The 23,362-nt window shown below is 55.1% G+C and overlaps 1 protein-coding gene across 4 annotated transcripts in view; it reads right to left on the bottom strand.

Annotated features, from left to right (window-relative positions):
* BCL11B (BAF chromatin remodeling complex subunit BCL11B) overlaps positions 1 to 23,362 on the bottom strand; it is a 97,139-nt gene that overhangs the window by 3,736 nt on the left and 70,041 nt on the right. For all 4 annotated transcript variants that reach the window (XM_040641447.1, XM_040641449.1, XM_040641448.1 and 1 more), the window contains one exon: positions 1 to 3,356. This exon is cut by the window's left edge and continues 3,736 nt beyond it. In XM_040641447.1, the coding sequence (XP_040497381.1) occupies positions 1,306 to 3,356 (2,051 nt within the window). In that variant the 3' untranslated portion in view covers positions 1 to 1,305. The remainder of the gene's footprint in view (positions 3,357 to 23,362) is intronic.

Here is a 23,362-nt window from a genome sequence, read left to right as displayed (position 1 = left end):
CCTGCTTTTCCAGTAAAAGGGAACAGAAATTCGCAAGATTCTCCCGCCTGTCCGTACAATGTCATCAGTGTGCATTAAATGAGAGAATACTACCTTCTCTCAGTTCACCTCATCGGGGCACTTGTCTGCTTGACACACGGTCAATTATCACTGGTAGCAACATGCGACTCGGGATTTCTGTGGTGGGGGATGATGAAAAGAGAGAGAGAGAGAAGCCGTCAGGCCAGAAGAAGCCTGAAAGAACACCGCTGGTTCCTTCCTTTCGGTGTCACTGCAGGTCACCACCACCTACCCAAAAAAGGACCCTCGGCCCGTTTTATTTAAGACGAGGTATTTAAGCCTCGTCTACAGCAAAGAGCAAAGACGGCATCCCAGGGCACGCGGACACCCCAAGAAAAGGTCCGGACCTGTTGGTGACGCACAACTGTAGCTCTCGGGCCATCTCCCTGGCAGCTCTCAAAAACTCCTATTTCTCTGGCAGTGCTGAGTTTTCCGGGGGAGGAGGGCCCTCCGACTCTCCCCCACCCCGAAAACGTTTCCTTAGGTAAGTAAAGGTTGAAACCAACACAGGAAAGGCCTCTGTTACTCAGGACATCATCAGTGCTGCATGTCAATTCCAATTCTGAAACAAAGTGCTACAACTTTAAAGATTGTTATCCGCTGTACATCCACCCCTCCCCCCCAAAAAAACAGCATGCCACTTTTTATTTCAGGACCAAAGGGGAAAAAAAAAAAAGGAATTAAAAAAAAAGTAAACAACTTTAAAAGTCATTTAAGTGTTGGCTTCTTCACAAGAAATTACACATGCTTAGCTTAAATCTCAAAAAAGCAGCGCCCTCCCCCCCAAATTATAATTTAAAAGATAAGCTTCCCTTCTACATCGCTTGGGAGTCATTGCTCAGGCTACTACTGGGTTAAAAACAAAACAAAAACAAAAAAATAAAAAAAAAATTTAAAAAAACAAAACGAAGAAGGGATGGATACCCAACAAAATCTCTTAAAAGAATTTAAACAGAAAGAATAATAATAAAAAGTATCTGCACATGCCAAAAAAATTACAAAACCCAATAAATACAGAAATTATTGCACAGTTAAAAGGCTCCACAATTTTTACTGCCTCAATCGACCCTCGGGTTTCCATAGGACTTCGTAGACACAGGTTAGGTTGGAGGGCCGCCTCCCTCGGGCCCCGGGGACCGCGCGGGGGGACGAAGTGGCGCAGACGCGGAGGCGAGTGTCAGGTCAGCATTCTGTCGGTTGGCAACGGTTCCACTGTACAGGTGCGGGGCGCCGGGGCCCGCGCGCTTAGCTCCTCTCGGCCTGCTCGATTTTGACGTCGTTAGTCAGCAAGTGCTCGCCGTGCCACTTTTTCATGTGTTTCTCCAGGGTGCTGTAGACGCTGAAGGGCATCTGGCAGATGTCGCAGCGGTACACCTCCTTGCCGATCTGCCCGTGCGTCTTCATGTGGCGCGTGAGCTTGCTGCTCTGCGCGCACGCGTAGTTGCACAGCTCGCACTTGTAAGGCCGCTCGCCGGTGTGGCTCCGCCGGTGCACCGTCAGGTTGCTGCAGTTCTTGAACACCTTGCCGCAGTACTCGCACGTGTCGCTGCGCCGGCCCTCCTTGGAGCTCGGCCGCCCGGGGCCCGGGCCGCCCAGGTGCGGCGTGCTGCCACCGCTGGCCGTGCCGCTGCGGCCCGACAGGCCGCCGTCCAGCAGGTCCCCGGGCGGCGTGGAGAAGCGCAGGCTGCCGTTCTCGGACGAGTGCTCGGACGACGTGGCGAAGGGCGACTGGCGCGCGTCCGTGAAGCCCAGGAAGGGGTCCTTCATGAAGTGCCGCGACGCCGCGTAGCCCACGAGCCACTGCGAGTACACGTTCTCGGACGGGATGAGCGCGGCGGGCGGCAGCTCCAGGTCCTTCTCCACCTTGATGCGCTTGGCCGCGCTGTTGAGCCCGGGGCTGGGCAGCGGCGCCGGCTTGCGCGGGAAGAGGCCCGGGAAGGGCTCGGCGCCCGGCGCGAAGCCGCCGCCGCGCCCGTTCACCGCGCCACCCGGGCCTGTGTCCCCGCAGCCGCCCGCTGTGCCGTTGCCGCCCGCGTCGCCGCCTCCCGGCGCGCGCTTCAGGAAGGCGCCCCGCTTGGGCTTGTCGGCCAGCAGCTCGCCGTACTGCGGCAGCGCGCCCAGCCCCACGTTCTCCATGACCTTGCCCAGCACCAGCGCCTTCTCGTCGGCCAGCGCCTTGGCCGCGCCACCCACGCCGCCCGCGCCCGCCACCCCGGCCACCCCGCCGCCGCCGTTCTCGCGGTTGCGGCTCAGCTCCGAGTCCATGCTGAAGCTCGACTCGGGCCGGCTCTCGTTCTCCAGCAGCAGCTCCTCCTCTTCCTCTTCCTCCTCCTCGTCCTCCTCCTCGGGCTCGTGGCCCAGCGACGGGTCGCTCTCGTGGTGGCGGAAGTCGCCGTCGGCCGCCTTGAGGCCCTCGCCGGCCAGCTCGCTGGTGCCGGGCTCCGGGGAGCTGGCGGCCGAGAGGCCGTCGTCAGAGCGGCCGGCCAGCGAGCCGGCCTTGTGCATGTGCGTCTTCATGTGGCGCTTGAGCTTGCTCGCCTGCGAGCACGCGTGGTCGCACAGCTGGCACTTGTAGGGCTTCTCACCCGTGTGGCTGCGCCGGTGCACGATGAGATTGCTCTGGAACTTGAACGTCTTGCCGCAGAACTCGCACGACTTGCTCTTGGCGGGCGGCTGCGGGGGCGGCGTGCCGCCGGGGGGCATGGGCGGCAGCGGCGGCGTGCTCAGGAACGGGGACTTGGGGCTGGGCTGGAAGGGGTTCAGGAGCCGGTGCATAGGGTTGCCGCGGCCCGGCGACACGGGCGGCGGCGTGGAGCTGTTGCCCGCCAGCTCGCGGAGCCGCCGCGAGAAGTCCATGGCGGGCGAGTCGATGGCCATGGGGTTGAGGCGCATGACTCGGTCAAAGGCACTGGGGTGCTGGGCGACGAGCCCCATCTCCTCCGCACTGAGGCGGTGCGGGTCCAGGTGGTGGCGCGGCGGCGGGCTGAAGAGGGGCGGCGTGCCGGGCAGGCGGCCCTCGCCGAAGCCCGGGTGGTCCCGCAGGATGGGGCCCGTCATGCGCAGCAGGTTGAAGGGGTTGCTGTCGCCCAGGAAATTCATGAGCGGGGACTGGGCCACGGCCTCGGGTCCGAGCGGCGGCGGGATGGTGAGCCGCGGCGTGAGCGAGCTGCTGGCCGGCCCGGGCTCCAGGTAGATGCGGAAGCCGTGCGTGTTCTGCGCGTGCTGCAGCAGGAACCACGCGCTGTTGAAGGGCTGCTTGCATGTTGTGCAAATGTAGCTGGAAGGCTCATCTTTACCTGGGGAGACACACGGACAGAAAGGCAGAGAGCGCGTGAGAAGCAGACCGGGCGCGCGCACTGCGGGGCCACTGACCTGGAGACGCACGGGGGGAATGAAGCCAGTGCTGGATCCGCGCGGCTCTGGAAGGCGGCTGCGGGGCCCCTTCGGAGCGGGCCTGCCGGCGATGTGTCGGACCCTCCGGCCAAGACCCGACCCCACTGGAGGGCTGAAGAAGCCCGGCAGGGCCCTGATCGGCCACACGACCTCAGCAAGCACCCCCAATTCCTAGGCCTCGGCTTGCTCCCCTAAAGAAACGTTCCTCTTACCCCATTATCTCCGAAGCCAAACGAGGCCGTGTTGTGAGAATGCCTGAAATCAATGATAAAACAGCCGGGACACCCACAACCATGACAGACCAGGGTTTGTCAACCAAGGCACTACTGACATTTGGACCAGTATGACTGGGGGTGCGGGCGGGGGTGGGGGAGGTCCTGTGCATTGTAGAAAGTTCAGCAGCATCCCCGGCCTCTACCACTACAAGCCAGTCATACTCCCTCCTCCAGTTATGAGGGTCTCAAATCCCTCCAGGCCCCACAAGATGCGGGGGGAGAGGCCGGGGGAAATAGCGCCGCTCGCTGCTCTCCTTCACCTTGAGAACCAATTAGGCCATATTTGATCCAAGGGGGTTCTAAAAAACACAAGTCAAGCTCAATTGCCCAGCAAACTTTTTTAAAGAGAAATGGCTGATACCTCTGTGTCATCTGGGATTTCAGCTATAGGAAATTCTGCGGTTTCATACACCAGCACACATGCACAAAGCACCGTCAAATTTACACACGAATACACAGAAACAGAAGGAATTTAGCATGTTAGGAAGCTCACTGCCCCCCCCATTCTCCCTGAGGCCTCACACACACCCCTAACCACCTCTCGGAATCCGGCCTCCATAGGCCCCTGGCAGGGGAGAGGCAGGCAGCCATGGCGTACGTGAAGTCCTCGGCGGGAAGGCGAACTGAATGCGAGAATGTCAGATCTGATGGGGTGGTCAGGATGGATGGTGGCAAGTGTGGATCTGTTACATACTGGCTCTGGTGACATCGGGAGCAAATCTTAGTGGACACTTGTGGCACTGAGCCAAAAATGTTACTGTCTTTGTCCATCATTGGAGTGGTTATAAAACGGAGGTTGAACGTTTCATCCAGAAGGTGTCTTGTGGCCGCCCTCCTCCACTTCTGGGGGCAGCCTACTGCTTTTCCAGTCTGACTCTCTCCTGATGCTTTCTAAAAGGGGCAGGTGCGGGCAGGCCCTGCTTTCTACCTCGAGATTCGCTGGCTAGCCGGGGCGGGAACAGGGAACAAGACATCACAGCCTCGGTCTTCAACAACCCCTTTTGTTCTTTCAAACTTTCCTGTACCTGGAAGGTTTTAACGCTGACAAAGTATGGTAGCCGCAGACTCCCTGGTGAGGCCAAAGCTGCAAATTAATTTCCAGACCCCAAATCAGTAAGGTGACCTGAGAACACAGCAGGGTGCAGAGTGGCGAAGACCCCCCCCCCATCTCAGCCTTTCCCCAAAGACCTTTCGAAATCCCGCGCAGAGATTTATTTTTTGTTTTCAGCACACGAGTTATGTTTTCAGGGGGCTTCACACTTAGCTGTAAAAACCAAGTGACTGAAAGACCCCATGCCCTGTCCTCCACAGGCTCGGATGGACAGCTTCAGAGGACAGAGACCTCCCCGCCCCACGCAGTGCGCGTGGTGTCACAGAAAGGGGCCGGCCTGTCTGGCGGGCAAGGTGGGCGTCCGCCCAGACCCCCACACCAACTGGGCCAGAACACCCACCACTGGAAACCAAGACGTGCTTCAGGAGTGTGGTGCCCCACAGCGATCAGTTCGCTCTCGGCTCCTATTCTGCGTCTGCGTGTTTGGTGGTAGGGAGACCCACGGGGAGGGGGAAGGACAGAGAGGAGAAAGAATCCTGAGATTTGGCTTCACTCTGCGCTTGCAGACACTTCCAGGGGAACTTCTGAGGCCATTTTCTTTCTCCAGTGTACCCAGTCCATCTGGGCAATTCAGTTCCCCAGGCTGGAGTCCCCGAGGAGAATTTTCCCCACCTGGAAAACGACAGGGAGGCCTTCCAAGGCCCTGGGCCGCCATGTTTCTCATGGGGCGCCCGCCATATGGCGGTGCCCACCCTGGGCCTTCCCTTCCGGCATGCCCTTAGCTGGCAGAGAACACCACCTCCTGCCCTAGCTTATTAGTTAATGTACTTGGGAGAACAGAGCCCTCACGAGAGAGCCGGCCAGAAGCCACAATATTTAGTACTCCTCCTCACACCCTCTTGGAGAGCAAGGCAGAATAAATACGTAATAAATAACAAGAAGATAAATAAAATGTCCCTTTCTGACACAGGAGCTAATAACACAAATGAAGTGCCACATCCCACAAGGTCATAGATCTTCAAATTAAAGACTGTTTCTGTACCCTTCACCTTGGCTTTCGGAAACTCTAATTAATCGATTTATGGTACACAGCTGCTCTGTTTCTTCATTTTTTAAGTGGGACCACCCCCTTCTCCCAGTGTCTTTGCTCATCATCTTCATCTCCTTGGGCTTCAGCTCCAGAGCATTTCCTGTTTCTTGTTCTGACGGCCACATATTTTCTAGAAAGTTCTAATGCAGGTGAGGAATGCAGTTATCAGAAGAAAATGCAGAATTCCCCGGCAGGCCAGGAATAAAGACTGCTCTTCAGCCGAAATGGCCGATTAAAACATTTTTTTAACTCAACATGGCAGCTGCTGGGAAGCATGTAGTTACATGTTCTAAAGAGCTCAGATGTTTCCACTTCTTGCTTTAAAAAAAAAAGGAGAAAAGGAAAAAATTTTAAAAAGACACTTCTAAAACTCTGGAGCAGCCAAGAGAGGAAGTTACCTGTCCGTAATTCACCATCAGGTGGGGAAGAGCTACATGTCCATCAAATCGGATCTCAGGGCCCCTGTTCACGCCGGGGTGAACTCTTTCTTTTCCCGCAGCCCTGAACCCCTTTGGTTCCCTGACTTCCCTCCGCACGATGGCAAGATGCACTGCAGGCGATGGCCTTCCCAGGATCTGACAGCTTCTGACTTTTTTTTAAATCTCGCAGCCCTCAAAGGCCCTCCCCAGACAGCTCTTTCCACTATCCCCCAGCTTTTTTTTTTTTTCTTAATAAAATGTTCATTTCCATATTGCCACTTCATGGTTCTCTCTTGCCTAGAAGTAGCCTTGAGCAGTAGGGCTGCTCACTTTTAACAAGTGAGCAACGTCGCAAGTCTTCGAAGAGCCACTCAGAACATTTTTCTATTCAAAACTCACTAAATATTTTACACTCGCAGCATACCAGTCCTGGACAGCTCATTTTTAAACACGATGGAAGACCCTTGGCAAGAGGGATGGCTCCCTCCCAGTCCCAGGCCCAGAGGTCATCCCCACCTCAAGCTCAGGGCCACGTGCCCCGAGGTGAGCTGGAGGTTCCACGAGGCGACCACTTTGCCAGCGGCTCAGACAGGGTCCACGTCCCACCACAATGCCAGCATGGCTGCTGGGGCTCCGCGTGATAGGCGGATGCCTAGATTATTCTGAAGCGACGTACTCAGCAACACGAAACGCGGCCTACAGACCTAGAAATGTCAGCTGCACTTCGATCATGCAGTCAGGCTTGGCGACTCAGAACCCAGGGCCCGTGTCTGTCCTTGCTTGCTTGCTTCCTTCCTCAGACACTTTGACTCTCGGTTCGCAGGACCCCAGACTGGATCTTCTCTGCTCTACTGGCTCTTTAGAGCAGTCCTTATGATTTTCTCAACCTGGAAACCCTCCCTGCCGTCTCTAGGTGACGGGGGCCTGGGTGACGGCCTGGGGTCCTACCTCTGCCTTGACATTCCCAGCACGGTGAAGTCACTCAAACCACAACCTCTTTGAGCCTCGATTTCCACATCAGTAGAATGGGACTAAGGTACCTGCCTCCACAAAGAGGGCTGGGGGTACCCAGTGAGATCCTGTCTGGGGACACCCTGTGTAAAGCGAGCACCACGCTGCAGACGGTGTGAGTGGGGCTTTGTAGTTTCTGTGTGTCCTTGAACCTGGCGGTGCCTGTTTCAGGGGTGCCCCTCTATGTAAGTCTGGCTGTGATAAAACCCGCCAGGAATTTAATGCAGCCTGCCTCACGCATGAGAGGTTCCAGGGAAGTGAAAACTTGCACACGGTGAGGAAACATCATTTCTTACGGGGACGCTTGGGGACCGACCGGCAACTGGACCCTCCTACAATGGATTGAGAGCCTCCCTCCGCTGCGAAGGTTGTTGTTCCTTTTTTTTTTTTATAATGAGCATTTAAATAATTGTTCCTTCTTATTATGCCGGTTACTCTAATAATACCAATAAAGGTATCAGGGATGTTCAATAAAAAAAACACCTTTAATTGAGTAATTATTCAATGAAAAGGCCACAGCTGAGCGAGCTCATTTAACAGGTCTCTCCAAAGGCCACTGACGCCCCGTGGAACGGCACTGGCGCCTGCGGGGGACGCTGCTCGGAGGAGCAGCAAGGATGCCCCCTGCCCCCAGCTCACACAGGGCCACAGGTGAGATCCTGACCGGGCCGTTCTCCAAAGCTGGAGGCAAAATTAGAATCCAGGCCCTCGGACGCTGATGGAAGAACCGGGTTACGGCTTCACACAGCCCTTCGCAGTTTGCAGAGCGCTCTGCCGCTGGGTTAGCGTTTTGGCCAGCGTTAGCGCCTTTCGTCGTTACTCACCCTGCCTCCGAGCAAGGTCAGGCGAGGGCTGTATCCCTGCCCGCTGGCCAGCGGGCCATAAAGCTCAGGACAGCAAGTGGAGGGAGACCCACAGCCAGCAGGGAGAGGGCCGTGGCCCACTCAGGCTTCCCGACCCTGGGCTCACTCCCCGCCCACTCTCCAGCGCTCAGCACCACCTGAGGGACTGATCCTTCCCGCTACACTCGTCAGGGCCTGTTTTACAATGAAAATGGCCAAGAAAGAGGTTCTCCGGCCACGCTGTGTGCCCCTTCGGTGAAGGGCACCGATTATCCTTTCATGGAACCCAAGTGAGGCCACCGCAGGCCTGGCCCCTGGAGGGAGACGTTTCACAAAGCAAGTAAGCCCATGGTGGTGGGGGGGGGGGGGGGGGGGTGTGGAGCACAACAGGACCCAGGACCCAGATGCAGGGGCAGGATGCTGGATTCCAGGGTCCCCTGTGCCCCAAGAGAGGGCTTGATTCACTGGCCAGCCACCCAGTCCAGCTCCCAAATCTGTAACTGCTAACAATATTGTCTCCACTGTTCCGAAACGATAGTAACTATTATCATTATTATCCCTTGGATGTGTAGACCCCTTGTTAGTTGAACACTCATCTCCCCTTTCATGATCCCGGAAAGAAAATGTCAGCTGGCCACCTCGGCAGTTTTTGTAGGTTTTGTGTTTCTATTATTTCTGAGCGTGGCCGTCTAGGACATCTATAACCACCCCTGCTTGTTCTGAAGGTACGCCGTCAAACCTCAGCCCCTCTCCAAGCTGCGCTATGGGAATACTCACGACAGCAGTAACCACAGCCCGTCACTGAATCCTTACACAGGCCTGTCCACAGCTAAGTAGAGCTGACCTTGCCCGAGGCTCCACACCAGCCCTGAAATAAGAACGGTCACTGGCGCCATTTCACGGAGGAGAACACTGAGGTCTGGAAGAGGCAAGGCGGTTTGCCTGAGGCCCCGCAGCCGGCTGCGCTCTTGAGCCCTGTGCTGACTGATAAAAGCCCGGTCAAGAGAGAAACATGTACAGACTTGGGGCTCCCAGGCCAAGGCACCTGGGCATGGCAACGAGGAGGCCCTGCCTCAGTACCTTACCTTTCGTTCCAGCCCATGTGCTAACCAGAAAGTGGAGATGGGCTGCTTTGGGCCAGGACTACGGTAACTCGGTGAAATCATGCTGATTACATCTCATAGAAAAGTAAGAGATGCGCTTTGTTGGTGCTGGGGGGGGGGGGCGTGATCTACCACTCCTGTGTGGTCTCCCTGGGGCTCAGCCAGCCTCTGCCTCACGGAGCCCACGCCCCTCCACCACTGCCCGTGGCAGACGTGGCCAATCCGCACTCTCCCTCCAGGCCTTGGAATCCTCTAGATCCTTATTACCACACAGAGCGTGCCTCTGCCCTCCGTGGATCCCAGGGCACAGAAGCCCGGTAAATGGCGGCCCAGGTGAGACGGGGCTGAATTAACCAGGTGGCGGTGTGTGTCCTGCTGGGAGCAAAGACCCCACTGGCCCTTCCTTTGTTCGGTGCACAGACAGGAGCTGGGCACCCTGGGCATCCGCCAGTACTCGCCCTAGATGAACAGAGCTCACGCTGCAGGGGGGAATGAACACCTGGCGCCCCTCTGAATCATCTGATGCAACGTATGAGCACAGCTAGGTAGGCAGCCGGGGTGCCAGCAGAGAGAAGGCGGCACGGGCTTGGAGGAACTGGGCTTAGAGCCTGTGCCATGGTGCGCTCGTCTGCACGGCCCCCTTTAGTCCTCATGATAACTACACACCGTGAGGACCACTGACAGGAGCCATAAAGGAGGCTCGGGGAACTTAAGCGAGTTGCTCAAGGCCACCTTATTGGCCCTGGGTTATCGATTTAAAATTCATCATCCAGGCTAGATTCCAAGCTCCCTGAGGACAGGGACCGAGCTAGCCTTGGCCACTGCTGTGACTGTGGCCACCCACACAGGGACTAATGTGCACGTGCTTCAGAACTGTGGGTGACCTGCGAAAACCTGTGTCCTCACGGCCAGCACTGCTGACCACATCGTCACCTGGACGAAGGTGTCCACCCGGGTCTGGGTGACCCCGCCTGGCCCCACAGGGCTCAGCTCAGCATTCAGCTAGTACACCCCTTCCTGGGCGCGCCGGGCACAGGCCCCACCCAACACGCCCACGCCTCTCAGCCGCAGCACCTACCACCCAGGCAGGCCAGGATCCCAGGGGACTCCGAACAGAAGCTGGACACTAGGCCTCAGCCACCGCCCCGCCCCACTCTAAGCCAGCGTCAGCAGGGCGGGCGAGCACCCCCCCCCCATCTTCCCATACCACAGGGCTGACGGCCCCGCTGCCCAGGGGAAGTGCGAGGCACTCAGCCGTCACTCACCGTCCCGGCCCTCTCCTTGGGGCCACGTGTTTGCACACAGGCTGGCACCTGCCGTTTCCTGCGCCCAGATTACCTGCCTTTCCTTCTCTGCCTGAGAAATGTCTTTTCAGACCCAGCACCACCGCCGCTGTATTCCCCGGGCATTTCGGGAATGCTACTTGATACTGATCACACGTACTATCATAATCTGTCCTTGACCTTGGCGTGTTCACTCGTATGCGATGCGATCTGCACGTGCCAATGCTGGACTTGTGCTCTCGGGCAGATGCTCACAGCAACTCTGGAAAGTGGGTTTTAATCCAGACTTTATATAAAAAAGAAATGAAGTCTCATCACAGCTAAATGTGGGACCCAAGGTCACATGACTTCTGGATCACAGAAGCCAGATTCACACAGGGTCTGAGCCCGGGGCCTGTGCTGCGTCCAGACACACAGCTGGTGACTGCAGACTCCACTATCATGGGCCTGGGCAGGGGCACGGAGCAGGCACACAGACCACTCCAGCCGCACCCATGACCACCAGCAAGCTGCAGGCTTCATGCAGGAAATGCCGTGTGCGGCTCACTGAGAACAGAGACCTTACACAGGTGGGAAAAGTCCGCTCCGCCTCACAGTGTCTGGGGACAGGCCACGGATCCTGCCAGCATCCCTGTGGCGGACGTACACTGTGTGCTTCATAGGCCTGGAGTTCACCAGGGCTGGGAGACCGGGCCTCCAGCCTCCCCACAGCCTCCAACTCAAGCCTCCAACGTTCCCCTAGGCAGCCAGGTGCACAAAAACACCACCGGATCTTGCTTTGAGCAAAAGAAGCACAGCTGAGAAGTGAGTGAACCCAAGGAAACCTAACTGTGTCCCAAATGTTCCAGGGACAAGCCCTTCTCATTCATTCATCCATTCATTCATTCATTCACCTCTATTCAGTCATTCAGGCAGGCAGAGTCAGAGGGATCGGCCATGACCCCACCCCTCCAGGCGGCCGCAGGTAGGAGCTGAGGAGCAGGGGTGGGTGAGTGGACACCAAGGATCCTGAGGCAGAGCGGAGCCTGCTGAGGAACCTCAGAGCACCCAGCGAGGAGGCAGGCCGGCAGGAACACGGCACGGACGGGAGTGCCAGCCGGACGCGGGGAGAAGACGAGGCTGGAAGGCCCTGCACTCACACCCTCAGGGCGCCACAGAAGAGAAAGGCCCTGGAGGGGAAATGGGAGACACAGTCAGGGAGGGACGTGCCTGCCAGGGCTTGCACAGGCACCCGCTCGTCATGCAGGGCTGTCCTCACTCGCCCACACTCACCGTCCAAACCCAGGGCTAAATATTAAACGTGGAGAAGAGGGGCTGCTCTCAGGTGTCCTTATCCTTCTTTTAAGGAAGCCAAGGGGTGCATCAGGACAGTACCCAATTCACACTACATCTGGCACCCCAGCAACCGCACTGTGGTAGCAAAAGATGAACAGATCTATCCAATACCAGGTAGTCCTTTGCTCCGCCCCCTTCCTTGGCCCTACGACACAGAAACACCTGCTGGGCGCCAGGCCCTGGGCTGAGTGGAGGGACACAGCGATGAACGTCTGCCCGCAAGGAGCCTGCAGACAAGGGCAGGCGCTAATGAGTCCACACGTGTCTAGGACGGCTTCAGGCCGCGAGGGCACTAGGAGAGGCTGTGACCTGAGGCACAGCATCCAGAGGACGGAGAGACGGCCAGTGTGGGAGGGTCAGGAAGACCTCTCTGGGGAGGAGCTCCTGGAGCTGAATGCAGAAGGAAGAAGGCGTCTGTGGTGCAAAGAAAGGAAAAAAGAGGGTGCCCGGCAGAGGAAACTGCATACACAGAGGCATGGAAATGGGACCCCAGATTCACAGAGGCAAGGAAAAGGATGTGGGACTGAAAGGGGGGTTTCAGATCAATCTGAGGAGGCTCTGAAAACACAAAGAAACGGAGCCGGATACAGATCAAATTCCATTGCTCTCAATTCCATCACAGTGAAAACTCCAATATATTTTTTTTTAAATATGAAGATTTTCAAACCCACACTCAAGGCCTACCTGAGTCAAAAACTGTTCCATGCAACAAAATGTCAGTACAACCAAAGGATGAAGGGGAACCCCTTGAAGGGCTCTTTTTGAGACCAGATCCACACTTTCCAAACTGTGAAACCATAAGATATAAAGAAATGAAACCGGGAGTAGGGGTGGGGGTGGGGGGGCCTGGAAAATACAAAGAGGACATTTAAAATCCAGTCTATGAGGCTCACTAGCCTATAAGGTGGCTTCTAAATCGCTCTCTCCAGCAGGAGTTCTACTATCCCAGCAAGGTTCTCATCTGAAGCCCTAGGCCTGTGAGCCAGCGTCAGGAACAGGGTGGTCCAGGTTCTCAGTGGAACAAAGGAGTGTTAGAACTGAACTGCAGCTGCAGGCACTATGCACCCCAGATTTCCCCAGACAGTCTCGATTTCAACTGCTCGATTCTGTGGTCAGACCAGGTGTGCAGTTCAGGCTCAGGAAACAGCCACCCAGCCCCGAAACAAAGCAATATTGCTGACCGCGGGGGCATCTCGGGGAAGGGTGAGAACGGTGGTGTTTGCTAGTAAGATGGAAGAGCCGGAGGCAGGACACACGGAGTGATTTTGTATGTGGCAACTCACTCATGGCATTCTCGAAAATTCCTCAAGATCATCTTTACAGAGCTTCCCCCCCTTTACATAACGCAAATCAGCTGGAAATAGTACGTCTTCCCCAAAATAGATGAATGCGTCGTCAGATTCCCTTGAAATCTTTCTGTAGGCTTCTCTGAAAACGACCTACAACAGTGGGTTCTGGTGGGCTGAGACTTATTTTGGTGGTTTTGCCCCCCCAGCCCCCCCACTATATGAGGTCTTCTGAAAGTACTGTAGCACCCCGGGGACGGGAATTTAGCAGAGAATGTGAAGGGGAAGCATGAAGCAAATCCTCCTTATCATTTAATGGAAAAATAGAGTGAATTAAGAAATAAACAGGTAAAAAAAACAACAACTCAAGGCGTGAGCTGCCAGTGTGTGTGAGCCGGTGTGTGCGAGAGCCGGTGTGTGCGGGCGTGTGCACACCTCGTGGGTATCTTCACGCACGCGTTCTGGCTGACACAGGAAGTCTCTCTTCTCCATTATTCATGACTTCCTTCACAAGGCAGGAATAAGGCTTCCTTCCTTTCCTTAAATCCACAAAAATCTCCACATTCCACCCCAAGAAGTATTGCAGGGGCAGTAAATCTCGTTTTAATGGAGGGTGCGTTTAGCTCTGAGGAGATAATTGACGTTACGGAGAGCCCCGACGCCGAGTTATATAGCTTAGCTAATGCAAAGGGGACTCATTACCCACACACTGCAAACAAGTAGTAATATATGTATACTGTTCAGAGTGGCGTTATAGCCAAAGTGCTCCAGTCCGCAGGGATTGATAAAACACAAGAAAACAGCAGACATGCACTTGTAAATTTGTCTCATTTGTCTCTGAAGTTAAAGGTTATTCCCTTGTTCTGAATTTGTAATAAAAACATGCTAGCCCAAGGTTTGTGGAGGATGTTTGAATATTTAAATTGTGTATAATGACAGGCAATTATAGGATGAAAACTGGACCGTGTGAATGGGGGGGGCACTGTCTGGATCACCAAGTGTTTTCCCACCAACGAGTCATCTGTCTTTAACGTGCCACCCCTCCCCCTCCCGGAGGGCTGCGGGGACCGTTACCAGGTCCCACGGCCACCAACCAGCAACCAGCCAAGCTGGGGTTTGCTCGGGTGGATGTGTTCCTCCCCTTCTCTTTTTCTTCTTTTAGTTTTGTTTTCTTCACTATGCACGGCACATCTCTCCAACCACAGGCGGAGACCAAGGCCACGGCCCCTGGAGGACGACCCACCGCACGTCCGTCCTTCCGTAGCCCGTAGCCGGTCAGCGCTTTCTCGTGGCTGGAGGCAAGGGCCGGGCGTGGAGAGGGGCCTGCCAGCAGACTGCGAAGATCCCCCCGCCCCTGAATGGGATGCCCATCGCCCCAACACCCTCCCTGGAGGAGAGCGGGGTGGGGCTGGCGGGGAGCCCCCCTACAGTGGCGCGCCCGGGGTGGCTCCGTGGCAGCGCCGTGGCACCCTGGCTGGAGCCAAGGTGCCCGCCTGGCCCCGTCCAGGTTAACCAACTGCAGTGTTTGAGTTACTCCAGCCAGCTTGTCACCGAGCACAAAAGTCATCAGCGAGTGAATGTTCTTTTCTGCACCACAATTAAGACGAATCAATACGACGTGCCACAAATGGTATTTTACTCTCAATAAGAACTCGAGCTGAGTTTATTCAGAATATTTTAGCGCTTCCCCGGGGGATTTTGGGCCGACGCAGATGGCAAATAAAGTACTCAGCCTAAGGCTACAGCACATTATGGTAATTCTAATGTCAGATGTACTTTAATATACAGCTCTATTTAATCACCCCATTATTTCACATTTCCATATGAAAAACCTGCGGCACTTCTGCAGCGCTTTGCCTCTGCCACGGTGCCAGCTTCCTCCAACCCGCCGGCAGCCGGGAGATGGTCATCCTCGCCAGGCACAGCTCGGTGTCGAAGTTTCCGGGTGCTCCGTGTGCAGCCAAGCTGCCAGGCGTGATCAGAAAATGGGAGGATTCAGAGACGTACCAAATGCCACAGAGGTTATGGAAACGCCAGACCGAGCACTTCCACCTCGCTCATGCACAGTTTCTCTCTCTCTCTCCCTTTCTCTCTCTCTCTCTCTCACACACACACACGCGCGCGCGCGCGCGACGGGGAGACAATTACATGCATGCCTTCAACACTGCCCCTCTCCAAACACCAGCAGCCTCAGCATGGTGGCTGGGCAGCCCAATGGCTGGATCCAACCGTGGCTCGGGGCTGGTGGAGATGTGGCTCCTGCCCTTGGCCTGCAGCGCCCATGCCAGCAGGATCTCACAGCACTGCTCCCCCCTGCCTACCCCCACCAAGGGCACACGAAAGCAGCAGCAATGCCAAGGGGCAGGGGAGCTGTGCTGGTGATGACAAAGGACAAGGGCAGAGCAAGTGGGGGGGACGGGGGGAGGCAGGGGAGCTGCAGCCCAAACTGCCTGTACATTCTGGAGCCAGGAGGCCCCCAGGATGGTGCTGTCAGGTTTGCACTGGAGAACCTGAAGCCGAGAAGCCCAGGCCCCAGGGGAGGTGCAGTCCTGTGAATTCCAAATGGCTCTTGCACCTCCAGGCTGGCTCTGCTGGCCAGCTGGCGGAGAGAAGCCAGCGGAAGCCTGGGTTTTGGCTGAGCCCAGGAAATCACTCTCTTGCGGTCACACGCATACTTGGCCACGCGGCGTTGCAAGGAAGCCCGGCACAAAACCCGCCGACCACCCAGTTCTAGATTCGAGAAATCTAGAGGAGTCTGCTGATGGATGAAATGACACCTGGCACCTGACCCTCCCAGCTGCCCCAGGAATGAGTCAACATTCAAGCCGCATACCACGATTCTTGTAAATGGGGACAGCATATGTCGTCAGAATGAGGGGCTTGCCCGTGAGCAGGCTAGGTCCGGTGCCTACCATGGGGTAACAACCTCTCAGGGAAGGAGGGAAGTGAGGAGAGAGAAGGGAGGGAGGGTGCGAGCAAGCGAAGGAGGAAGGGCAATAAAGGGGAGAACGTCCCAGCATACGATGCCAAAAACACTGGCAAATTCCTCACAACTGTTGGTTCACTGATAAGATGATCAGTAACCTAATGCTAGCCGAGTTGTCTTCAAAGCTCCACGGAGGAAACATCTGAGAGAGAACTGCCACCACTCAAACCCGGCTCATCCTGCGACTTCTTTCAAAAATTCACTTTGGGGGTAAAAATCAAGTGGGGGACTCATGCTTGATTTCCAAGGCCTTTGATTCCAACCTGCTATTAATGCTGATTGGTAAACCTAAAAATGGGTCCTAATAGTCTCCGGGCCTTTTTCTGGCCGTAAGTTTGGGATAAAAGGCCAGACCAGTGGTACTCAACTGAGGACCGTTTTGCCCCTGTAGGGAATTTTGGCAACGTCCTGAGACATTCTGGATTGCCGCAATTGGCAGAGGTGAGGGTGTGACCGGTATCTACTAGGTCGGGGCAGGGGTGCTGCTCGAAGTCCTACAACGAGAAATCATCCAGCCCCAAATGTCCGGACTCACAACCTGGGGACAGACCCCTCACCTTCAGTACCGGCTTCCTTGTAGGCTCTGCGGCTGAGCCTGCGGAAAAACTGACTGCACGAGAAAGAGAGAGAGAGAGAGAGAGAGAGGGAGAGAAAGGGAATCAGGAAGAGAGCAAGGAGGGGTGGGGAAAGAGGGTGGAGAGAAACTGAGAGAGAGAAGGAGGAGGAACCAACATCATTCACTTTTGGCAAGAAGCGAGCTTGGGGCATCCCAGCCAGTTTCATCATTACAGAAATCATCTGAATCCCAGAGTCGCCGGGGACGGCGGGTCCAGGGCTCCCAGGGGGGCTTCTGTGCCTTGGAAAGGGGAATGCCAACCTGAACAGGCAGGGGGAGCAGGGGGGCTTTAACGGTGCCAGCACCCCCGCTCCCCAGCCCTCCTCCAAAACCCTTCCATCTGAAGGACGCCTCCCTCCAGAACGGGGCTCTGCCACCGGTGAAGGGACGTCAGGGGCTGCCCTAGATTCGGCTGCTCAGATGTGAGCCTTGCAACAGCGGCTGCAGGAGATGAAAACCCAAATATACTTCCTGAAGTCAAAGAGATAAAAATACAATTTCTGCTGTGTGCGGCACTCTTTCACGCTGCAGCAATACTTATGGGGGGGGACAGGGGCGGGGGGGGAGCGAGGAGATGACCACGCAGGCTTAAGTAAATTCCTTTTTTAAAAAAACACACGATCCAGAGAGATTACATAAAAAGTACAATTAAGGACCGCTCAGAATCCCAAGGCCTTCGAGAACGTGCTGCCTCCAGAATATTTTTAGAACAATCACTGGAGTGATTCTTCTTAGTTGTAGAAACACTCCAAATCAGAAAGTCAATTTTTCCTCTATTTGCAGAAGTGAGCTGGCTCCACTGGACGGCATGCGCGTGTTTTGCTTGGCGGCTGTTCACAACACTGTCTTGGCAGCCTTTCCTTGGAGCGCGCACGGTGAACCTGGCGCTCGCTCACAGTAGCACTTGCATTTCAAACGCCCCAGCCACGCTTCCCTAATAACAGCCTGGGAACTGCAAAACCCCTGGAAGCCCAGCCCTTTAAATGGGGAACAGAGCTCGGCCTTCGGGGCCCTTCTCACCACAACAGGGGTTGTAAACTGGGGCTGGGGCTTTCAATAAAGATGTTAAAAGGCAGGAAGAAAAACAAAAAAAAAAAACAAAAAACCAACACTGGCTGCCACATTCCAAGGTCGGTGCAAGCTACCTTCCCCCTGGCCCCCTGCTCCCCCCCCCACCCCCCCCCAGGAGGCCCAGCCCTGTGGCTCCTCCAACCGATATGCCCTCTGGACAGGTACCAGGTTGTGTCCAGACTGGAGCAAGTTCTGCCCAGGAAGGGGCATGGGGACTCCAGAACCACCCCAGGGCTGGGGGTCCTTGAGCCTGACAGATCCGGCTCTCCTGCTTCTAGCCTCGGCTGAACATGAGACCGGGGGCTAAGTTTCTTCTCCTCCAGTGGCATGAACACCTGTAGGGGATGTAGGGCATGCGCGTAAAGAATCGTTCATCTGGTCAGTGCTCAACAGAGGAAGCTATTGCCGTGAATGTGAACGAGCACATAAATGAATGAGTGGGTGAATGAATGAATGAATGAATGACAGCAGGATCGAGTGAAGAGGGAGGACGGAAAAGGGACTTCCAGGTACAATTTCCACCCCTCTCTGGCAGCAAGAAATGTAGTTATTTGGGCCTCTTAGAACTGGCTCCTCACCACTGTCTCTGCTTCACACGTTCCTCTTTCTTTCTCTCTGTGTTGTTTACAAAGGTTTCATTATGTTTTCAACTAATCAGAAAGGCCCCGCTAATACACAATTAACATGTGATTATAAAAAAAAAATTAAAATAGCTTCCAGAAGAAGGAAATGTAATTAAGTAGAGAATGCTTTTCAATAAGTGCTTGCTTTAACCCATTGTCAGAACACAGTCTACGTTCGTCCACAATGCCTGGAACAGATGCCAAGGGCAGAATGTTAAAAGCAAGTTAAAAAAAAAAAAAAAAAAAAAAGGACATTATTTTCTGGAGGAATAATAGCCATCGACTTGGCACGACATGCCGGAAAGCTCAAATTCTGCCTGCAGAAGGGTGATCTCCCCAATCCTCTTACCACTCTCTCTTAGAAAAAAAAAAAAGGCTTCCCTTCTAAAAAATAAAATAAATGGGTAAACCCAAACCCAGGATCATAAGAATGAGCACGAGTGAGTGAAGAAACAATAGCCACACACACACATTTACAAACTCTACTGTTAACAGACGTTTAGTCCAGACCACGAAGAGAGCCTGATATTACCACTTTCTGATCAAGTCTGCGATCGTTTTGTTTCAAATCATTTCGGCCAAATTTCAGAAGGAATCGGTCTTTAAAAAGCCCAAGTCTAAAATGGGTTTTTAACCTCACGTTCAAGAAGCAAGCTGACAAACTGAGGGATTTTGTTATTTCCCATCTTTTCTTCCCCCTCAAATCAATTCTCTATGCCAACGAGGTCCAGCCATGTTACTGGCCTCCAGGCTTGTCAATGTGAATGAGGGACCTGCAGGTTTTGATGGTTTCTGCCGATCACTATGGCCCCACAGCAAATGGCAAATCCAACAAGTTCCCAAGAAAATGGGAAATCTGTGAGAAACGTGTATGGCCCTGCACACGAAGCTTCCCGGTCTTCTCCATAATTCTCCTAAACATGATGAGGAAGAAGCAAAATCGGGAAAGTCGGGGCTGGTGGCAGGACTGCCTCACCAGGGACCTGTCCTCCCTCCTCCAGGCCTGAGCAGGAAACAAACATTTCCAGTCCCAGACTGTCCCCAGTGGCGGAGGCAGCAGTCAGTGAATGGCCTGCACCGGCTCAGAAAACGCACCCAGGTCTGGTGGGCCAGGCCTGCCAAGGAGCTGGAGCTTCTGGACCAATGCTCCACAGTGGGGGCAGAGCTGGGGGCCCAGGGCATGGCTGGCCCCCCAGTAGTGTTGCCCCATGCGCCCCAAGCAATGGGCACAATGCTACAGGTTTCTGGTCCAGGCTCAGCAGTTACTAGCTGGACGACTCTGGACAAGGCACCCCACTTCTCTGCATCTGTCATTTAGTGTGACATTCCTTGTCCGTAAAATGGCCCTAAGAGTAAGCTCATTTCTCTCCGCCTTTCAGGGAGAGGAGTGAAGAGTGAGACTCTGAGGAGGTCCCGTGCAAAGTGCCGAGACCCAGGCCTGGATAGTCTGGCTCAAGAGCCCATCATCTTAACCACAGCACTGACTGCCCTTGACGACAACGACCCGCAGAGAGCCGGCAGACTCGCAGCACGGGCCCCAGGTCAGCGGGGCCTTGTTCCATCCTTACGGCAATCCCAGAGGTACGTACTTTCACTGCAGTTCAAAGATGAGGAACCCGAGGCTGAAAATTAACTCACACTTGCCTAACTAAGGCTACCCGAATCACGAAACCAGGGGCGGGTGACAAGCAAGATCGCCCAGTTCCCCCCGCAACCAGCACCAGATGGGGAAACCAAGGCTGCCCAGCATGGAGGAAGGACTTCCCAAGGTCACACACGAGCAAGTCCTGGTTCCTGATCCAGGAACCTCACCAAACCACCACAGGAACCAACACGGCGGGTCTACTCAACCTAGGGTTCCTTCTGGAAGGGAAGGAAGAGAAGCCGCCAATGGCACCCCTGTCATTTCCCATGTGTCCTCTGCGGGGCTCCCCCAACAGCCCAGTCTCACAGAGGAGACCAGAATGAAAAGGCAGGTAGCACATCCATGGCCTACATCCCCAGCCCAGAGTCCTGTCCCTGCTCTGCCCCCCCCACACTTCCCTGGGACACAGCACCCCAAAAAGAATGGCCTGCCCCCACCCAGTACTTGCCGGGTATCTCAGTGTGTCATCACTAACCCTTGCTAGCCTTGTCACCTCGGATTCCAGAGAGAATCTGAGGCTTAGAGAGGTCTCTGCCTCGTGTCACACGTCCCGGGCCTGTAGCCCGGGTGGCGCTTGAGACAACATGTAAGTTTCTGTGTGGTAGTACCTGGCTCCCCACCTCCCCAGGGACAACAGGCCTCCCTATCATAGCAGCCTCGTCCACTCCATCCCCACATCCCTTCATCATGCGGCACCGTCCAACACACAGTAGGTACTTGCTTTCCCAACACCTGCTGGACTCGACTGAAAGCCTGCCCGCCACCCAGAAGAGCCGTTAAAATTCTGCAGTTGGCGCCTGCCCCTTGTGCCTGCACAGCGCAGCAAGAACTGACAATTCTTGCTAGATAAATATCTGGAAAGAAGTCGGGAAACAATTAAAACTAGAAGCTAATAAATGATGAAGAAGCCCATGAGCCAAGTCCTGGCCCACTTCCCAGTCTTCATTCATGCATCAAAAAACCCCAGCGGTCCGAGGCTTCAAGAGGGCAGCTGGGCAGTGGGGCTGTCCGACGTAATATAAATGGGAATTAGATATGATCGAATGTACTCACTGCATTCCCAACAGCAGCCACTCTCCCGACTCCCCTTCCCGTGGCTCCCGAGCCAAGCCCCTTCTGGGGAACTCTGGACAGATGATCTTGTAACCAGGCAACCAGGAGGAAAGGTTCCAAAGTTCCTGCACAGGAACGAGGATGCCGCATTCTGCCGTGGTGGCTACTGGGACACAGCACCGTGACGCTCTCTTCTGGACCTTTTAAAAATGGGGGGGGGGGGCGCACTAGCTATTCCCCCAACACGAAGACTTAACTGTCCTGGCGTTCCCTCTTCCCTTCGCAAGGCAGGTGGGCCAGCCCACTCTGCAGGGAGACTGCCCCATGTCCCCCACCCCCCACACACAACCATGGCCACCAGCGCGTCTGCAACCACGGGTCGCAGGACACAGCTCTTCCAGGCTCGCACTGTACGGCAGCCCACCCCCTCGGACCAGGCACCCTCTGCAGCTGTTTTGACAAATGCTCCCAAGATTCCAGGAGACCAAAGCCTCAGAGGTTCGGCAGGGTCAGCTGCACTTTGGGGAATTATGTGCCCATAGTCAAGGAGAATGCCTCGTGTCCACAGGACAGGGAGAGATGGAAGGAGAATCTTGGGGCCCCTGACAATACCACAGACGCTCTGTGTGTGGAGAGTGCGTGCATCCAGCCTCTCTGAAAAACCCAAATGCTTCCGAAGCTATTAGACACCTCAACAGCCCAGCTCTCTCACTGGGCCTTCGGCATAAGCCGGGCGTTTTCGCATCCCAGGTGGCACTGGGTCCCCTGCAGTCAGGTCGGTGTAGTGATTATCGGGCTAGTGTGGTCACACCAAGCTCGGGGCTGCTCAGGGCTGGAGGGGGAACAAGGAACCTCCATCAGGAGCCTACCCTGTGCTAGGAACTGGGGCTGAAGGAGTTGTAGACATAATGTCGTGAGCTTTGTCCTCACGCCTGGGTGTACCCAGGCCCGAGATGCAGAGCCAGAAGCCAGCTGCAAGTCTTCTGGGCCCCTGGCCTATGCTCTCCTTAGGTACACAACCCCAGCCTTTGCTAACCATCATCTCATTTTAGGGCAGATATAGGATTACAGATGATGGCATGGGATCAGACACAGAGGGCAGATGAGTGAGAAGGGGAGCACGGGCAGACGGGCACACCTGCAGAGGGCCTGGCCTATGCCAGGCACTGCCCTGGGGCCCGAAGAACCCCCCTGGCCCCTTCCTGCCAGCCAGCAGAGGTCAGCGGACAAAGCAGGGTCCAGACACTCTGAAGTCAGGGCAGAGCTGTCATTGCATTTCTTCCCCCAATAACCACAGTGCACTTACTAAAGAAAATGAGTGAAGTTGGAGAATTAAAAATTGGAAAGAGAATTTTTTTTCACCGAGGAAGCAAGTCTCCCTCTGGAGAGGACCTGAAGACCCTGTTGGGGTGGGTGGCAGGTGGACAGCATCTGTGTATCTAATGAGGTTCTTCTGACAACACCAAGATGCACACGTGCTCCCGCACACGCCGCACACTTGCTCTTCTAGCTGCATGAAGAGAGTGTGAGTCTAACGTCTCTACCCGCACAGAACTGACCACAGCCAGAGACTGGGCCGACAGCTGGACAGCAGGAGGTGTGGAGACCGGCCTCCAGCTTAACAAATGTCCTTACCAAATGTCCCACTGCAGAAGTATGTGCCCCAGCCCCAGAGGACGAGGGTCTGGGCCCCACCCGGGGCCCTGACTCCCAGTTTGGAGCCACAAGCAGGGAATGGAAATAATGCCAATGAAAAGAAGGTGCCTCCTGTCTGGGCTGCATTGGGAAGCCACCCATCACGGCCCGGCTAACGCAAGTCTTTAGCTCCTGTACCCTTGATACATCTAAGGGCTGAAGGGTTTTCTGGGAAGTGAAAGAGGAGCTAATGAAACCACAGGCTTGGCAGAGCCCGACGTAGGGTGCCTGGCTAGAAACTTCTCTTTCCAATCAGCAAGTCACCATAATTTTGAAATCAACATGACTGTGTCTTCTGATTTTTAAAGGAATACTTTCTTCTCATAGAAAATTTCGCAGATACAGACCAGGATATGGGAGGAAACGAGCTACCAAAGTCACCTCCATCAAAATGTTGGCGTTCCCTTTCCTACAGACACACACACACGCACACACACATCTACTGACTGAGCTCTTACCATGTACAGTTTTGGTTCCGGCTTCTCTCTCCTGGTGTCACATTGGGAGCATTTTCCCACATCGCTG

Source organism: Ursus maritimus, unplaced genomic scaffold, assembly GCF_017311325.1.
Source record: "Ursus maritimus isolate PB19 unplaced genomic scaffold, ASM1731132v1 scaffold_25, whole genome shotgun sequence".
Lineage (NCBI taxonomy): Eukaryota > Metazoa > Chordata > Mammalia > Carnivora > Ursidae > Ursus > Ursus maritimus.
The sequence above is the reverse complement of the archived record's forward strand: the minus strand, read 5'-3'. Positions and strand labels throughout refer to the sequence as shown.